Raw genomic sequence first — 20417 nt, 5'->3', positions numbered from 1 at the left:
GAGACAAAAAGTTCTCTTTCATTCAGTCATTACTCTATATTGTTTCTTACAAATGTCAAGTTACGGAAGTGACTTGAAAGTGAGGTTAAATCTCTTGATATAAGTTAATCTGAAGGTATTTCATTGAAATACTGTTTAACGTGTTTGATTGTTTATGAAGTGAAGTCATTACTAAAAGATACATACAATTTCGATAGTGGGGTACTTGCATTATAAGGAGGCGAATCCCTGCTTGAACACGTAAGTAAATTTCGTAACTTTTACTTCGATATTCTTATTTCTTGTAAGTCTGGCTCAGTTACCTTATTTACAATGCTTAATTCGTTTCGACAATCGATTTCCCAGTGACTTTCATTCAGTTAAATAGTAGGAAATATATTTCACACGGTTGAATTCCTTCCACGTTTTATGTAACTGTTACCTACTTGTAGGTCGACGGTGCACATCTTACGTTTGGCGTTGGTTTGAGAATTCACGAAACTACATTGACGCTATGTACAAAGTGACATTAAAATATTTGTACATGGTTCATTTTGTAAAGAAACTTCATTAGATAGAAAATCCTCCATTGTTATTAACGGTTTGTTATCGTAGGTGAATAGGTATACAAAGAAGTCAGTTTACTGATACTTATTTCCTAAATGTCTTTTCCTTAACTTTTAACTTTGTTAGGTAGGTAGGTATAACTAAAATCAAAAATGCATTTTACATAACATTATTTAATATTCTGAGATTTAATATTTTAATTCCTTTCCGGGTGAGGGTCTCCAGCACTCCCCACTTGTCCGGCCAAATAGTTAATGCCACCTGTGGCAATTCTACTAAAGTCATGTTAAAGAAAATGATTAATTCTTTAAATTGAAATAGTTACACCTTAATGAAAGTAGCCCTCTAATGAGGAGGTCTGGCTTGCACGCACATAACAACCAAGTCCTAATAACTGCTTATGGTGAGCCAACCAATTGCAGGTTAGGGCAAATGAGAAAAAATATAATTCAAAACGATAAGAAGTCTCTGACAATATTTATTACACTTCAAATATCTTTATTTCTATTTTTAAATCAAGATTTCTAACTTTTTTATACACAAGATAGGTGGAATGGCCTACTTCTATCTAAAGAGCCGGTAACAGTCTTATGACCCCTCTGGTATTGTGGGTGTCTATGGGTGTTAATAATTGCTTACCATCAGGTGATCCATCTGCTAGTTTGTCCCCTATTTTATGAAAAAGCTGACCAATAAGGCCAAACTGCTTTACCCACATAAAGTGGGTCATTGTGAGTGCTTCCCATCAGGTAATGTGTCTGCTCATTTGCCCCCTATTTTATAAAAAAAACTAATACAGCCACACTGCTTTACTTAACATAACGTTATAAATGGTGTCTAAAAATTAGATCAGCATTGGCTGAAACTACCATTGGGTAGTTTAACTAAAATGAAAAGTAAAATAAATGTTTATTGCATCTAGTTATCTTTAGTGTCACTCAAGTCCAAAGTTTATCTTAATTTTATCTCAGTTATTGTATCACAATTGTATTGCGTTCATATTTATCTTATCATTTCACACACTTCTCAAAAGTCAAACAAATGTGTAAAAATTTTGTCCTATTTTACTTTTTAAAGTCGTAACGCCGACAGTCCTTTTAAAATCCAAACTCCATTGTTTTACTATTGTGTCTGGAAACCTCGGCTTTACGAGGTTAATATAAAAACAAAAGATAGTTTTATGTTAAATAATAAAGTTTGTTAGGTACCTATTATATTTCCACAAAGAACATAAATTTGATTAGATTTTGTTCTGGTTGAAGTCATGGATTTCATTCACTAGTAAAGTAGGTACCTATTTCTCTGAATATTTTTTTTATATACCACCTAAAAAACACATTAAAGTAAAATAAAAAGGACATTTTTTATTGGATCAAAAAGTTTTAAATGCACAAGTTATAGCTAGATAATTTTCTTAATATACCCATAGGTAGTATTGTTAACTAACTAGCTAGCTGGATAACAAATGTGCACATCATCATTACGTGAATAACGTCATCTAAATAGCTACGACCAAGGACAGGCGCCGTGCAATAGCTTATATTGTATACCTACCCTGTTATGTTTACTTATAGGCAACTAGCAATTACTTGTCAGGTGACTATATGAACTTTGCATTGGTCTGGAAATGGTAGGCATTTATTTATTTTGTACAAGTAGATGATGAAACACACAACATATAAACATTAAACATTTCACAGGTTATCTGGAATAAACCAATTTATTAAATACGGCATCTGCATAGCTCTAACGCTAAGCGCTATTCAAAAGTTTCGTTATCTATTTAGGTACCTAATATAAAATAAGTCCAATACTACATATCCGATTACGCAACTCAAAGGTTCATCTTTCGCATGATAAATTAAATAAGTACCCACAATTCACCGAGCTTTTTGTTAGACCAAATTGTGGGTGGTTTAGTTTGGTACCTTCCGGCCAAGTAGTTAATGCCATTTGCGGCAAATCTACAATAAGTCACGTCAAAAAAAATTCATTACGCAAGTTATTTTGTGGGTGTCCTAAAATAATGTGTGACGAAGTTGCCTTACATAGTGATAAACAGGATATCTGTAAAAATTAGACAACTTGTTGACTACCGCCAACTTGTTATACAGAAGGACAGAAGCAATGTAATGTTAGATATAGCTAAATATATGATTTCAAAGGCAAAATAGACAGCAACAGCAGTACCTCGTAAATCTTCTCTTTCGTTGGTTGGTCCTAATACACTGGTCTCTAGCTCTATAAACTTGCGTCTACGTGTGCTAAGACCAAAGACAAGATCACAATAAATAGACACCTACATTAAAACCTATCCTATACTTGGATAGAGAGAGTCACAAATTGTTTTGAACAGTCACTTGAGTTTTATGTCGCAAGATAAATAAGATGAGCCAAAATAACAGCGACGAAACCCGAAGATTGCATCACGAGTACGACTGCAAAGTCACGTAAACTTTAAGAAAACACACTCGGACGTTGCAATCTGAATCTCTGAATCGGAAGGCTCTAAATTAGATATTTAATAGGCATCACCGCGCTCCGTGCCTAAGTCTGTATATTTACATGCCTATTTATACATATATGTATACGATTCACGACGAGTGCTAAATCACGTAGGTACATTGCAGTATGAAGTATGGAGTTCGCAGGGATATGGTCGTGAGCTGTCAGATCCGAATCGCGAGTAGCTAGCCTTGACGCTTGTAGAAGGGGACATAGGTCTGTGGTGTAGATTTTGAGCGGCGAGCGGGTATGATCATGATCATTTAAATACCTCTTGCAATTCCTACCTGATGATAACACGGCTGGCACGGTGGATCTAAAACCCTACATCAATAAAACTAAATCCAGAGAACAAGAAAACCAACTAGCTTATGGCATATTTACAGAGCAACTTAAAACAGAAAAGCAAATTATAAATTCAGTAGCCAGCAGAAATCCCTCCACATTCTTTCAATGAATTATCAATGACCGTACCTACCTACTGTTAAACAGAACAACCAACATCGAAGCAAATTATGTAAAAAAGCAATATTAACTTTTATAACCCCACAGTTCAGTCCAGTTAGTGATTATATTTCAATAGCCTCAACACGCGGGAAAAATTGAGATCTGTCAAAGTATACGTAAGTTAGTGACGTTTATTAGCATAGTGTTGTATCAGTCGATATTAGGTCGATTATTTTTTTTCTATCTAACATAACGTAGAGATACCTACTTAGTTTACTTTCCGTTTCTGCAAGTTACCAGTTAGCCCCGCTATTTCCCACAACTTGAACCCACTCGTCAACCATTCATTTCAACCAACCGACGAACTCAACGGTAGTACCAACTCGCAGCGCGCAGTAAACGCGCGCATCGTGTGTGCCACCATTTTGAACTTTTTACTTTTTAATACTTTCACTCGGTTGACTATTGCAACATTACATACGGCCAAAGGTGAGCCTCTTTTGGTTTAATCACGTGGGCTGATAATGGTGATTGATGTAATATTACAATGTGAATGTAAGGTTATACAGAGTAATCTGTTTGACGGTGTTTTGTTGAAGTGTATTTATCTTGTGGTAAAGTGTATCTACGTAGGAATATTTAAGATTAGATACCTAGTTTTACTATTCTGCTGTGGTTGGCAAAAAAGTCATTGCTTGATTTCTTATAAGTAATCATCGATCTCATTGTGTATTGCAAAGTCTAGAACCATCTAGAACACATTCATTCATTAATCAGACTTTATTTAAGATACTGAAATCCTAATTTAAACTTGTTTTGAAAGTGAATGTTAACCAAAATGTTGCAAGTGTTCGAAATCTTATTAAATATTATTAAGTGACTATATTAATTAAATTATTAAACTATTTGTTAGTGCTAATATATTTGATTTGTTACAGTTAACGTTAATAATATCTAATTATTAATCAGCATAACAAACGAATAGACAAACGAACTTCTTTATGTAGGTTGTTGTTTGTACTAAACCATCATAATACATATCTATATCTACATCAGGAGTATACTGTAAACATAATTAATATAATTATCTTAAATAATATTATGTATGTCGTATCCATATCTCGGGCCTATTGAGTCCCGGAGTTTTGGAAGGCTTACGTAGGGCCGAAGCCAATACGTAGAGGTCCCTTAAGACAATTTAATCTATAAATTTATGCACTATGAAAGTGCAGTGACACAATCTTCGGTTCGTGTAGGACTATTGCAGATTATGGGAATAAAGAGAACTGGGCTATTGGGTTGGGTGTTAGTGGACCGGGATACTGGGGCTATGTGGTAGTATGGGGCCTGCTCGACCAATGTTCGCCACTCGCCATCACTGAATAGGCCACCTATTATTTATTATGAAATGTACAATCAGCGATATAACTTTTAACCATCCAATAATATTACTTCAAAACAGCTACATTCGCAAGTTCGGTCACTGGTTGATAATATTAACCATAAGTAATGTACTGATGACGTGTTTCACACTTTAATTAATTATAATAATTAAAATCGGACAGCTCTACGTAATAATATGTACAAGCAGAGTTGAATTGGTCAATATATTCAAGAGTAGAGTTAACATACGATTGTTATGTATAATATCTGATACCCCTTAAAACATAGCATGAAGAGAATCACATCAAGACAGAGATATAATAATCGCCTAGCAAAGATAAGAGAGATACGTCACTTTCGCACTTACGGTATATAGCTTAGTACGAAAGGGACGAGATATTATGTCATTGTAATCATGCTACGTTTTAAAGGTGAAGGCTTATTACAATCTCTATCCATCCCTTATCAGTAGTTAAAATGTACTTCTTTCTCTTTCTAACTTAATAGCCAACTCTTCTCGGTGTAGTATTCTCCATCTTCTTTATCCAAATCAAATTTTTTGACTTCCCTATAAGACACGAAGTTTGTTTGTTCCATGTAAGCTCTTCTTGGTCTTCCCCTTCCTCTCTTTCCTTCTATAATGTATACAATGAATTCGTCTTTTCCACCTTCAATCCCCCTTCCCTCCCACCCCTTCAATGTCTATATTCCTATATCTAGTAGGTATTACTACACTGTCTTAACCATAACATCAAAAACCAAAAAAAAGTGTCTTATTTCTGGTAAACGTATGCTTAATCTAGACGAGCAAAGGGAAGCGCAAGGGCAGGGCATTACCTACTTTTTCTCGAAACGTTTCGTCGATTTTGAACCCTCATAACTGGTTTGGATTAAACCAGATGTATTGTCTTACAGTAAATGAAAGGACAATCAAGCACAACTTAGCCTTATTCGACAAAGCCCATAAAATATGGAAATAAAAAGTAAGCCTTCCTTTTACTCAGATCTGAATAGGTAATAACAGCAAAGCGGGTTCCCGTAGTTATGACATGACGCAATACCAAATCTAGACCGGTTGTGAGAGAGGTGAACGTGGTGTGTGAGCCTTTAGGTTTTATTATCTGTGCAATACAAGATAGCCTGTAACTAGTTTGGTACTTCAGTTCAATTCAATTCTCAATTATTTATTGCATTCCATGTAGTATAATGGGGTGTTACATAGGCATAGGAACTAACTTAACTATTGCTTGAAGTATAATAGAATTAGCAGAGCAATTTAATCCTACATTTTAGACTTAAATATCTTTATCTACAGCCATGGCAACACTGAATAGGCATCTTCTGGGTAAGCTCGTTACATCATCGATACTTTCGTAACCTTTTTAAAAATAGAATAGAAATATTTTATTTTAGATAAAAGTAGATATAGGTACACAGTAGGAGCGAACATAATAATTAAAGCTTATTTCTAAATAAAAGAGGGGAAATGATGTCGAGGGAACACCCATTTGATTTAAAAAAACGCAACAAAGTAGGATAGAATATAGGGAAAATATTTATATTGTTCAATAAAACACATTTACGCAAAAAAATCGAATGAAAAAGTATGCATGATTTACTTACCTACTGTACTGTTAACGTTAAACACAAATATACGCACATAGCTTTACGTAATACACCTATCTAAGTTAGTATAGATACATACATAACACACGTTTCTTGAGTCATCATTACCTACACTAAGTCCATGAACCGAACAAAACGGATCCGACTCCCGGACACAGTTATTTAATTCCAACAGATAAATAATTACAAGGAAACATTTAAATGGACAAAAACATTTAATGGATATTATGGTAGCAGTGCATTCTTGCGTGTCGATAGATTATCGTTTGAAAATAGACTTAATTGAGGTCTTAATAAGTCAACTAGGCAAGCAATCCGTAGGTATAAGTCGAGTTAATAGAATTCGTTGTAAGACGTTTTCGCATATAGCCAACGTTGCGAAGTGATGTGCCGTTCCCACTATGGGACCGTTCCCGGCAGTAAAAAGGCGGAAAACTTAATAAAAATAGCTTTATTACCTAATCTTTAGGCAGATCAGACAGATAACAAAAAACAATTTGAAAAATAAAGCTAAATAAACAGTAATATTCCCACTCCACGCCACCACGTCACATTACTGGTTGTCCGGCAACTAATGGGAAATGCGAAGTCTTACTATTCAGTAAGTCTATTGGGAGGGAAATTCCCAGTAGTTCAACTGGTAAAACTACTGAGAATAGGAATGGTTATTTTTTGCACACCATTTATGACATTGTAAATAGACTGATAAATTCTAGATTAGATAGATTTATTGCCTACACTGTGGAGATTGGTAACAAGTCAATTTCTCAGTATAAAATACACAAACACACAAATAACGCAACTCCTTATATCGTGTGGGTTTTGAGGTGGATTACCAACCTCATCAACCCTGGTGTCTGAGATACTATCGAGCCGCCAAAGGCCCCTAACATGACTCATGTAACGACTACGTACTTACATGAGTAAGTAGTAACCGGGACCAACGGCTTAACGTGCCTTCCGAAGCGTGGATCGTCTTACTTTCGGACAATCAGGTGATCAGCCTGTAATGTCCTAACCAAACTAGGGATCACAAAGAGATTTAACAAAGTTTTCACAAAGTGTTTTAGTGAATAACGCAACTACAAGGAGACTTTTGCAATGGTTTATTTAACAGTTCAGTAAAATTAAAATAATGTAATAAATAATATGGAACGCGAGATGCAATAAGATTTCGATTACTTTCGATTACTATTATCGATTACTATTGCATTAGTATTAATTATCATGGTCAATTTGAAACGAATTCAGCAGAACATTTGTAACATAATCATACCTAACCGGCAAAACTGTGGTAATCGTTTTCATTGAAAAGTCAAGGCTGCGAAATGGTGTTTCTATACATTAGGATACCTAAATAGCCATTTTCGATTCTTATTTACGACGGACAATCAGGTGATTCAAGCCTGAAAAGTATTTACCAAAGGACAGTAAAAAAAGGAGGAGTAAGGAAAGGACAGGCGTGGTGGAGTATGCTCCATATCCCCGGTTGATTGATAGCTCCGGTTGATTGAGGGGAGGCCTGTGCCCAGCAGTGGGACGTATATAGGCTGCTATGGTTTTTTTACGACCACACGGCGATCCGCGTTTGGCGTCTGGCAGAGGCATTCCGTCTAACCTCTAGATTCGCTTCCTTCATCATTATGCGAACTTAAATACTAATTACTAAAGAATAGAATTCTCTCCCTGCCACATTGTTCCCCGATGCATACAATTTGGGGATATCCATGGCAAGAGCGAATAGGCACTACTTGAGTTTGCGTGCTGCATTTTAGGTCACATCGCTGCTTAACATCAGAACAGGTCGTGGTCCAACGCACTCAAATGATTTAGTAAAAAAATAGGGTTAGAGTTTTCATTAAAAACTCAAGGCTGCAAAATTCACAAAAACTGCGCTTTTCCGTATGTATTTGTTTCTATGATAGGGTACCTAAATAGAGCTTCAATTTTCGATTCTTCTGTAGGTCATGCTGTGATAAGTATCTAATAGAAAAATATAATAGGTATATAAAGTTTTCTTCCAAAATTTACTTATAACATAATATCAGCTCACGAGTCAGAGACACATCCATCGCAAGATGAACTAACTACCCACACCTCACCGAGCTTTCTGTTAGACCAACGTGGTAAGTGGGAAGCCGTATCGCCGTCTATAATGTTCGAGACAACTATTTTAGTGAATATTTACTTATATTTTTAATTACAAGTAAGGTGCTTAGGTATTTAAAGTAAAGTTATCGACTGCATTTAATTATGCAAATATGACCTCAACCAAACAAGTTTATACTTTTATTGCGTTGCGCAAGTTGTTTATCGATATTCGATATTGAAGCAGTGACTTCTTATAGTAATTTCCTTTTAGATCGGTTAAAACCAGGTTATGGCAGAAATACCTACTTACTATGTCATCAAGTTAATGTTTCAAACGACGTTCTTTCTCTTTATTTAAGAGCTGCGCTCTTGTCGGTGGAATAATCGCCTTCAATACTCCATAGATAGGGCGTGTAGAACGGTGGTTGCCCCAATCGCCTTCCGTTCCGCAGTACACCGACCAATTTCTCAATCGGTGATGTTCTAGCTAGAGCCCTACCAGAATCCATTTCCTCGGCCTCTAACCAGTACTAATACCGCTTCTGCCCGGCATCAAGGGGGCGCTTTTAAAGTAGCGGCGCCTACTCGCTACGTTACAAGATCGTAACCAAACGACGTTAGGTAGCGCTAAATAAACAGTGTCATTCTAGATACTATTTATATCATTGTTTGTAAAATTTACATCATAAACATAAACAGCCTATATACGTCCCACTGCTGGGCAGAGAGGCCTCCCCTCAATCAACCGGAGGGGGTATGGAGCATACTCCACCACGCTGCTCCAATGCGGGTTGGTGGAGGTGTTTTACGGCTAATAGCCGGGACCAACGGCTTAACGTGCCCTCCGAAGCACGGCTTCATCTTACTTTTTCGGACAATCAGGTGATTCAAGCCTGAAAAGTCCTTACCAAACAAAGGACAGTCTCACAAAGTGATTTTGACAAAGTCCCCATCGGGAATCAAACCCGGACCTCCAGATCGTGAGCCTAACGCTCTAACCACTAGACCACGGAGGTTGTTTTACATACCTTATCAAATTGCTAAGAGACCTGGCGACCCTTGGTTGACCGGGAATTAAAAACTCTGCGCATGCCATGGAAGCAAGCTACAGAGGCAGCAAAAAATCGCGAGGAGTAGAAATCCGTTATTCGAGACCTACATCCCAACAGGGGATAAACGGATTAGAAGAAGAGAAGAATAAAACTGCAATTATGATCAACATTATTTACATTATTATCGATAAAGTATCTACTTAGTTATCGATAATAATCTGCGCGCATAGATAATTTTATCGTCTTACACACTTATCTCCTTAAATAAACTCATGCTCGTAAGGGATAACGGGCTAATGGGATGGGCACAGCCACAAATAATCATAGACAATCCGCAGCCACTGTTGGTTGAATCATCAACATGAATGATGAATAATGATGATTTAATCGATAAAGTTTTTGACTTTATTACATAATCACGAAAACATGCAAAAACAATGGAAAATCTAGCTCACAGTAGGACTCTTCAGTTTATTATTCCATGACCTGCTTTTAGTAACTAAATCTTGTTCGTATGTAGTCGTCCTCGCATTTATTTTGACCTTTGAAATAGCCCTGATTTATATTAATGGTTATTGTTTGCATGACTGTGTTTATTGCACGCAATTGCACAAACCTCCGATATTAAACTTTCCTGTTTTCTCCATCTCATGTCTATTTACCTCATAGAAGACTAAACTATCATTTGTTTTATATAATTATCATTAATTACTTTACATCGTAGAAAACTAAAGTAATTAATTGTGCTTACTTACATGTGAACTTGAACTTGACTAATTAACTTTTATTAACGTCAATTGTTAATCAGTTTTCCTTATAGGAAATATTTTCTAAGAAAACTACGTTACCCGCTCAATACTATAATAATATAAAATATAAAAATACAATAATATAAAAGTATCGATTATTATAATTTTATACTTACATTTGGCGAGACGTATTTTTTTATACTTTTATCTTGATTTTATATTTGGTCACAGATTAGATAATAGTTACTCAAAGTAGAGGTCCTTTAATACCTACGTCGTCCGTCAGAATACTTTTTTCAAAGCGTATTTATATTAAGCACCTAGACAGTATTATTATTTGATTTCATATTTATTTGTGTAAGATTTTTGTTTTGTATTGTTACTGTAACATTTCTGTTTTGTCCCCTGACAACCCGCACGAATAATCTTCCGGGCGAGTCGGCCACATAAATGCAGCGTTAGTGTCAACTGAGTGGCAGCCCTAACAAAATATTTAGGTGGTGCTAGACCTCACCGTGGCGCCCCTCAAAATACAGTTTTTTTTATTAGTTTACGGCCACCCATTAAATGTATGAGTTTTATGTGACTGCTAAGAGGTCTAATTAACAGAGCAGGTGTGCCCAATCTAGTTACGAGGGCTGAGAGCCAGGGAGGTTCCGTCTTTGCTGATTTTGGCGCGCCCCTAAAATGGCGCCCGGTGCGTTCGCACCGCCCTAGAGCCGCCACTCCAACTGACACGTGCCAGTTGTCATGTGTGCGAGTTGCCACCTGACCCGATTATTTTTGTCCGTCACAGGATGTTATGTAGCCGTGACATGATCTCTCAACCATTACGATTTTCCGCTAATCTGACTTCTGATAACCAGTTGTAAGACATCGATGCTCGCTGTCCCAGATATTGAACAGCTTATGTCCTAGATTCTAAACGTGGAATCATATTAAAACAAAATTCCATATTTGTTATTTTTTTCTTAAAAAAAAACTTTATATTTTATTCATGCATTTTATAGACACTCCGCTAATACAAGGGTGTAAGGTACCAATACACAAAAGAAGTATATAAGTGTATTAAGATGACATCTTATTCGCTGTAAATACTTACGCTTTTGTACGTTAAATAGTGTATGAGGTGAAGTTTATGAATGTATCCTGAGTGGGGAGTGAGAGGAAGGGGTGGGTGGCGGGGGGGAGATGGCGGCGTTTAGAGATTAGAAGCGAGTGTTCTGGATTATAATTTTTATGAAAAGGAAAATATAAGATAACGTTGAACAGTACGAGTAATTTTATTTTTACTCCACCACCCTACAACTACTACTCTCCATAAACCATTCTTTCTTAGTACTCGGCTGAATTTACAGATGTAACGAAGCCATTCTAAGCCACGTATTTCTATTATAAAATAAAACTAGGTATAGAATATCAGGTCGGTATCAATTACGACGCAACAGCCGTGACCATGAAACATTAGCGATTCTATTGTAATCCATTGTATCGATTGTTATTTAATCCACGAGGGAAAGAGTGAGTCAAATAAGTCGGCGAGCCAGTATTTAATTAATACAGAAATATATCACGTTTCAGATATTTTACTTTTTCACACCTATTTCTGTCGGCGTAAATACCATAGACTACCAGAGACCATAGACTTCCATTTGCTTCGATTCTGGCAGTTCCTGACATACCTACCTGACATACTTGCTATCTCCACATTCATCAATCATTTTATCCATCCGCGACATAATCTTATAAGCACTAATTTAAGGTAAATAATGGCCCAGATTCCTGTAGACACCTGGTTTTAGTTTAAGTTATATCTGTCATTTTCTTATTCGCCGAAAAGGAATGGGACGGATGAATGAGTGAATGTATGAATAGCCCGGGCAATGAGATAGGTATCTCGCTGATATAGCCCGTTTGACGTGTGCTGTCAACTTAATTCTGTCGGTTTATTGGCCAATATAAAATGCTGGGGGGCTTTTTAAACTTCTACATAAAATTGACGTGTGTTCCATAAATGTTATGCCTGTCGATTACCCGTGTCTTTCTTTTTCGGCGAATAAGAAAATGACAGTTATAACTTAAATAAACTTAGATGGTGTGTACTAATACCAACACCATTGTTTCTACGTAAGTTTATAGGGAAAAGCGACCTATCTACCATTACGTTGAAATAGTTATTTTAGCATTTATTATTTCTCACGTAACTATTGTACAAAGTTTAACTTATGATAGAATAGAATAAACTTACTTCCCAAAACAGTGAAGATTGCATAAGTAACATAATTAAGATTAACAATTTATGACTAGTAACTAACACTACCCAGGGAAATGGGACTGACTCAGCATATTGATAAGGACCTAGCGACTAACAACCTCAATTGCGTACTTCAGTGAATCTTATTGTTTGTTCATCACTTCAACTTCTGTATCATGCGTGCTATATCAGGTTACACAATGGTTACAGATTCTAATTCTAAGTACCCATTGTTCTTAACCACTTCACGCCTTTATCTTTTACGTACATACATAAGCTCACGAGTATATCAGTCAGAGGTACATCAACAACGGCCTCCGTGGTCCAATGGTTGAGCGTTGGACTCACGATCCGGAGGTCCTGGGTTCGATTCCCAGTGGGGACATATCACAAAAAATTACTTTGTGGTCCCTAGTTTGGTTAGGACATTACAGACTGATCACCTGATTGTCCGAAAGTAAGACGATCCGTGCTTCGGAAGGCACGTTAAGCCGTTGGTCCCGGTTACTACTTACTGTGTAAGTACGTAGTCGTTATAAATGAGTCATGTCAGGGGCCTTTGGCGGCTCAATAGTAACCCTGACACCAGGGTTGATGAGGTTAGTAATTCGCCTCAAAACCCACACGATAGAAGAAGAGGTACATCCATCGCAAGATGAACTAAGTATCCAGACCTTACCGAGCTTTCTGTTAAACCAACGTGATAGGTGGTGAGCCGTATCGCCGTCTACAGTGGTCAAGCTAGTGTTAATGTGTTTGTCTTTTACAAATATTTTATATTGCATCTGCACCTGTCATCTCCTGTTTTATTTGCAATATCTACCTTTGACACCATCTTCTTACTTTTGAAAATGCTTTAACCATTTAAGTCCTAAAGATCAACCATTAGAAACAATTTGTTAGACGCATTTGCAAAACGCAAATTCACTTTTAAATACCTTTTAAGGAATTATCTGTAGGTATTAATGTATTATCTGTACGTAGCTACTCTATCCGAAGCCTGATCGATTCGCCAGTCTTCGCTAAATAAATTTCAATTCCAACTGCTGGCAATATTTATTCAAGGAAAGGCCATCAGAATCGTTAGGAATTAATTTCAAAGGTAGATAAACACCGGACGGCTATAAAAGTACTCTGCTATTTCAGGTGAAACATGAAAGCAATTATTATTCGAGCAAATTGAAGCATTCGCCTTGAAATTTGGCTATATTACATCTTGATCGACAACTTAATAATCGTAGATGCCTAAAGGGTCATTAGATTTCGTTTTAATAACTTGTATTCTGCGATTATGTACATGTTTGGCATAAACTTCCCACGCGAATCGTTGAGTCCTTGTTTCGCGATGGGAAATTCTTCAAATTCTGTAATTTAATTCGCAACGGACATGGCAATGACCTGTACTTTATCTGCAGGTCCTTCCGAGGGTAAAGAAGTTATCTAAACAATACATCGTCTTCTACTGATCTTTATCATTCTATCGAACGCTGCCAAACGTGGTTTTTCATCTAGAAATATATATTGCAAAGAGTCATTCCTGTGTCCACTCAATTTTTATGGCTCCCTGCCAAATTGACAAATGCATAACTCTAGGGCACAATGCTCTACGAGTAAGGCTCTTCTTAATTCGATTGATAATTTAGCATTTAGATGGAATCATCTCCCTAGCGTCTTTTGTAACCCCCGACGCAAAAACGACGGGGTGTTATAAGTTTGAAGTGTCTGTGTAAATGAGTATGTGTCTGTCTGTGGCATCGTAGCTCCCAAACGGATGATCCGATTTTAATGCGGATTTTTTTGTTTGAAAGGTATATTAGTCGAGAGTGTTCTTAGCAATGTTTGGTGGAAATCGGTTCAGGTCTTCAAGGTCACCAGGTCGTTTGTTAAGTGTAATAGGAATGTTATATGTGGGATAAGTTATTTTTTGTTTTTTATAGGGTTTAGCATTTTTAACCTTTTATCATAATAATTGAGTACTATTTTTTGGTCGGGGGTTTTTAACTTTTTTTAATTAATGTTATGTATTATCCTCGTAAGCCCTGGGGTCCTCTGAGAAGGACCAAATAATTGTAGTCATAAAGGCCGAAGATTTTGAAATAGTTTGTTCTAATAATCAACGAAGGTACTTTTAAAAGGACCAAAACTTTGCCTGTCAATTTAATTCAAACCTTTGCGCCGATTGAGAAAAAAAGTATTTTGTCTATGAACTAGTTCATTCAATTTCGTGAATAGGTGGCTTTAATAAAAAAGAAATATGTATCACTTGTCGTAATTTGTCATTTTATTGGTAAAGATGGCGCGCACACGGCGACGAGGTAAAAAAAAATCAAGTTAATAATCGAATTTCGTAGTTTTTCATACACATTATTTTCAGAAATCGCAGGTAAGATAATAATCAACAACATGACATAGTTATTTTATCAATTTTGTATCGATATCGTTAGCAATATGAAAGCAAACTTTTTTAGTCCTTTGCAAGGGACTTTAGGTGTCATGTCCGGATATTTTTCAAAAAGTTTTTTAAATTGTTATATGTGATTAAATCATACCGATATAGACTGACTTGCTTACGTGATCTTATGATTAAAAAAAACTACCGTCTTCATTTTATTTCCTTTTTCCTTCTAATGATGATCTAAACTGACACCATGAATTATTTTTTTTCCTAATAATATAAACCTAATGTACTTCCAGAGGGACTAATCACAAACTACATCATAAAAACTAAAACTAGTTACTTATTTTATATTTAAATATGTAAGTATATACACATATTTATGACGTACAAATAGGTATGTATGTTAATGAAAAAATACATAACCCTTTATAATAATAATATTTTTCAAACTTTACTAAAAGTAGTGACTCAAACCGGGAGTCCTTCTGGAAGAACTAAAAAAAAAACGTAATTTTTTCAAAAATGTCTTCTATTCATCCTTACATAGGTCTCCACTTAATTTGAACCCGATCGGATAACTCTAACACTTTAAAATTTGTACCTGAAGTGCTCGGCCTTTACGACTACAAAAATTTGGTCCTTTTCAAGGTACTACCGTCGTTTATTACTTCGAAATCGTAATTATGCTTCGGCGTTACGAGGTTAAATCAGTTGACCCATTCACGTTATACGTGACGTAGTGTACGTCCTATTGCGATTATAATCGTAAATATAGGTTGACAAGTAGAAATTTAACACGATATCGATAACAGTTTTTGCGTAATTTCGCATCGAGTAGGTAAGTCCAGTGAATGCAAGTCAACCAACGAGTTATTTCGGTTAGAAGGTCAGTGGTGTCAACCATGTACTACTGTTTCTATCTGCCTACGCAAATTCAATATTATTATTGTGTATAGTTCGCCTGTCTGCATTATGTTCTATAGTGCTATCGCGAAATCTTCATAAATCTAATCTATAGAATCTAAGTACATAAGTAACGTAATAGGCTCTGCTCCTCCTCCTCTATCGTGTGAGTTGTGAGGTGGAGTACCAACCTCATCAACCCTGATATCAGTGTTACTAATGAGCCGCCAAAGGCCTCTGACATGGCTCATGTAACGAGTACTTACTTACATCAGTAAGTAGTAACCGGGACCAACGGCTTAACTTGCCTTCCGAAGCACGGGTCGTCTTACTTTCGGACAATCAGGTGATCAGCTTGTAATGTTCAAAGGGACCACAAAGTAATTTTTGTGATATGTCCCCACTGGGAATCGAACCCAGGACCTCCGGATCGTGAGCCCAACGCTCAACCACAGGACCACGGAGATCGTTATCCTAGTTATATTTCATACTTTATGTATTGTGCCTACTTACGAGGCTGTGAAAGTTTTGCAATCCAGCTTCACCTTGAGCTAAGACCATTGAAAGTGTCCTCTGTGTGCCCAACTCGAAACCAAATACTTATTACTAGTTATACTTGCTTATACCATTATTGTTTGACTTGAGCCCCTTCGACCACTTGGATCCATTACATGACTCCATTGCTGGATCATATGCTAGTTACATGTCAAAAATTACGGTTGTATTATGGTTATGTGCCGTGGTAGCCAAATTGGTAGAACGCTTGACTCTCACTTTGAGGCTACAGGCTCGAATCCCAGCACAGGCCAAAACCACTGATTTTCGAATTTATGTTTGGATTGTAGGTGATTACACGAAACATCGTGAGAAAACCAACACAACCTAATCTAGAAGCGCAAGGCGCGCAAGCAAGCAAGCCAAGGTGGGTAGGGCGTGTAGTGGCTATATTGGGCTGGTTTTCCCTTCGCAGGTTGGAAGGTCAGACTTGCAGTCGCTTCTGTAAAAAACCGAACATGACAAATCTTCAGCTTAGGTGAGACACAGACGCAACAATACAGCTCTATAATGTTCAAAAATCATTTATATTAATCATATTCTTGACCCGGCTAGCGGCCGACCGCTCGTGAATTTTAATGCCCAACTTTGTTGAAGAATTTTAAAACGTTTTATAAATTAAAATGAGCGTTGGATCAAAACGCAGTCGTGCGAAACGGTCGCCTTCTATAGAAGCTTTAATGGTCTTATCCGTGTTATAAGATTTTAACTCGAAACTCCCTCCACTTGTCTCGGCCTGAGCTGAGAATTTTGGTATTAAGTTCACATTTACGTCCTCGACTTGAGGTATTTCTTGACTGGAGTCTGATAATGTCGTCATGCCTCCATTCAACCTCCCTGGAGTAAACTCGAGATAAGGTTGAGGCTACGTCTAAAAATACCAACTTTGAGCTGAGTTCGATGTTTTCCTTAAAGTCTCCCCAAATGAGAACGGAGTTCAGGAAGGTTCGAGACGTTCGAGTTAACTACTTACAATACGGGTGTTAGGATTGCAAATGGCGACGACCGGGGAGTTCAGATATACAAAAACATCATTTTTTACTCGGCCATTTGTAATCGAATACGAAATGGGGGTTTTTGTGGCGATATGACATGTTGCTATATAGCTTAGTTTTGGTAATGTTAACCTTGCAACAATGTCATATTCCCAGCACGTATTGAAGTTTTAGATTGTGGCTACGGATTTTGAAAGTTTTATGGCAATTTTATTTTCATGATATTATCGAGTAGCATACATAACATAAACAATCCAATATACAAAAGGATTTTAGAACTTAACGGACGCGCATACCAGACCATTATAGTATAACTTTACACACAAAATTGCATAAACAAGCTCTAGAAACACCTAGCCTCGTCAATAACGGTATAAAAAATAAATGTTCACTAGTCAACCGTGACCAAGACCAGATTTATCATCTCGGCGCATATTTGGTGAAGGTCAGAATGATTGTACTCCGATATGCAATGAGAGAACTACGCTGAGTTGCTATGCGTGTTCACTGGACATTACATGCATAAGCTCACGACTGTGTCAAAATAGGGGTAGTCAGAGGTAAATCCATCGCAAGATGAACTAAATACCCATAACTTACCGAGCTTTCTGTTAGACCAACTTGATAGGTTAGTGAAAATTTCACTTAAGATGAATGAATAACTCATTAATGCAATTCCGGTACTCACACTACTGTTAAACATTATAACACCTGTTCTAGGGGAAACATGAATTCCGTCGGACATGGAAAGCAATAACAAGATTGATAAATACCTACCTAAAATCGGGAATGTTAAACGCAACCGGTTTTGAAAATAGATTCTAGTAATTTTAAAGTAAAACTCGCGTATTCTTATTTATATATTTGTTCCTCGCAAGATGAAAATTCGTGACACATCAAACTACAATCAATTTTACAATACGAAGATATACCTACCTAACCTACATAATTATTTAAAACTACGCACGCAATCCATGTAAATTGAGGGTTTTCTGAGAATTTAGAACCGAATCTTTAATAGGAATACAAATCTTATAAAGGATAGGCATTGCTTATAGTCGAGATTTATATAGCATTTAATACAATATGTACCAAAAGTTTATATTTACGAATTGTAACTTTGTAACACAAATTTAGTGTTCATAATGGCTACTGGTAACAGCCACTCTAGTACATTTGACCGTGAGCGCCTTACGAAACAAGATTAGAAAATAAACTATTGTTATATCCTTCTTTTCAGTCCGAGAGAACTCGCAAAAGGAGTAAAAGGCTTCTACATACCTGTCACTACAAATATATTGTATGAGTCAGAAAGTAGAAAAGCCAGTGATAGCGGGTCAACGGATCAAGACCAGAAAAAGAGATGAGAAAGAGAAGTATGACCCGAACGGGTTCCGCGACGCGCTGGTGCAGGGCCTCGAGCGCGCGGGCGGCGACCTCGAAGCCGCGTACAAGTTCCTAGACGCGGCCGGCTCCAAACTCGACTACCGCCGCTATGGGGAGGTCATCTTCGACGTCCTCATTGCCGGCGGGCTCCTCCTCCCTGGCGGCTCTGTCTCAACGGACGGGGAAACCCCTAACACCAACACCTGTATCTTCGCCGCCACCGACGACATGGACACCATGCGCAACTTCGAACAGGTTTTTGTGAAACTGATGCGTCGCTACAAATACCTGGAGAAGATGTTCGAGGAGGAAATGAAGAAGGTGCTGGTGTATCTGAAGGGTTTCGAGCCGCAACAGCGCATAAAACTGGCTCGTATGACTGCTCTGTGGATCGGGAATGGGTGTGTGCCGCCGTCGGTGCTGCTGGTTTTGGTCAACGAGCATCTGCTGAAGGACAACTTGGCCCTGGAGTTTGTCTTAGAAGTATTTGCTACCATCAAGGCAGAGCGCGGCACCGCGTCTCTGGTCGCCGCGCTCAAGAAAGGACAACTCGAGGGCAGGCTGCTGGAGTTCCTGCCGCTGAACCGTCGCAGCGAGGAGGCTCTGGCCAAGTGGTTTGATTCCCGCGGGTTGTCTGAGCTGCTGCGCCTGCACCGTGCGCAGGCATCGCAGGAGGCTCGCCGCGAACTGACGCAGGCGCTGACAGACGAGCTGGCGAGAGAGACGCCGGTGCGCGACATCATCCAGGAGCTGCGCGAGTTGGCGCAGAAACACTCCATCCCTGACTACGAAGTCGTCGCTATCATCTGGCAGTGTGTCATGTCGCGCGGTGAGTGGAACAAGAAGGAGGAGTTGTTGGCGGAACAAGCGGCCAAGCACTTGCGTCAGTATACACCACTGCTCGCGGCATTCGCACAGTCTGCCAAGGCGGAGATGGCCCTTCTGACCTCTGTGCAGGAGTACTGCTACGTAAACATGAACTTCATGCGCGCGTTCAGCAAGCTGGTGCTGATGCTGTACAAGACGAACGTTCTCTCCGAGGAGGTGATCCTCAAGTGGTACCGCGAGCCCAACTCCAGCAAGGGCAAGATGATGTTTCTCGAACAAATGAAAAAGTTTGTCGAGTGGCTGCAGTCTGCTGAAGAGGAGTCTGAGAGCGGAGAAGACGATGATTAGAGAGTAAGAGCAGTGAGTGAGACTGACTACGCCAGCGCCGCCCGCTCCGCCATACGGACCCAGCCGGCGCTCACCCGTAGCACTCCACATACATACCCACACGTGTACTTTATTAAACTACCCTCATAATGCTTTTATAAATAAATAAATAATTAAATATAGTCTTTGTTCTCGAACGTTTAGAAAGTAACACAATTCTATGATCATAAAAAGGTAGGTAGTATCTAAATATCCATAATCTAACTGATATTTTAGAAGCAGCTATTAGACTCGGATTATCTCATGCACGAAATAGGCATCCTCTAGGTCGCTAATGCACAATTATCATCACATCAAGCTGTCTTCTGACAA

At 38.0% G+C, this 20417-nt stretch overlaps 2 protein-coding genes across 4 annotated transcripts in view; both read left to right on the top strand.

Annotated features, from left to right (window-relative positions):
- Positions 1-99: 99 nt before the first annotated feature.
- On the top strand, positions 100-20223 carry LOC126377119 (protein krasavietz-like). 2 transcript variants are annotated; one of them, XM_050024793.1, is made up of 2 exons: positions 100-240; positions 18745-20223. In XM_050024793.1, exon 2 carries the CDS (start codon positions 18807-18809, stop codon positions 20064-20066), a length of 1260 nt encoding a protein of 419 aa, XP_049880750.1. In that variant the 5' UTR covers positions 100-240; positions 18745-18806; the 3' UTR covers positions 20067-20223. The 2 variants fall into 2 exon arrangements, with proteins under 2 accessions (XP_049880750.1, XP_049880751.1); XM_050024794.1 differs by lacking the exon at positions 100-240 and adding an exon at positions 3888-3987.
- Positions 102-20417, top strand: part of LOC126377103 (solute carrier family 10 member 6-like) — a 49191-nt gene continuing 28875 nt past the window's right edge. Inside the window, exon 1 of one of the 2 annotated variants that reach the window (XM_050024764.1) lies at positions 102-240. The gene's annotated coding sequence lies outside the window, so the exon portion shown is untranslated. Of the gene's footprint in view, positions 241-3872; positions 3988-20417 lie in introns of those variants that run through there. The other variant, XM_050024763.1, reaches the window with a different exon arrangement.

This window comes from Pectinophora gossypiella, chromosome 22 (genome assembly GCF_024362695.1).
Source record: "Pectinophora gossypiella chromosome 22, ilPecGoss1.1, whole genome shotgun sequence".
NCBI classification, from domain to species: Eukaryota; Metazoa; Arthropoda; class Insecta; order Lepidoptera; family Gelechiidae; genus Pectinophora; species Pectinophora gossypiella.
This window is presented reverse-complemented; position numbering and strand designations above follow the sequence as displayed.

What these genes read in the sequence shown, in the direction of transcription:
- LOC126377119 (XM_050024793.1), top strand. Translation starts at nt 18,807, where the DNA reads ATGAGTCAGAAAGTAGAAAAGCCAGTGATAGCGGGTCAACGGATCAAG.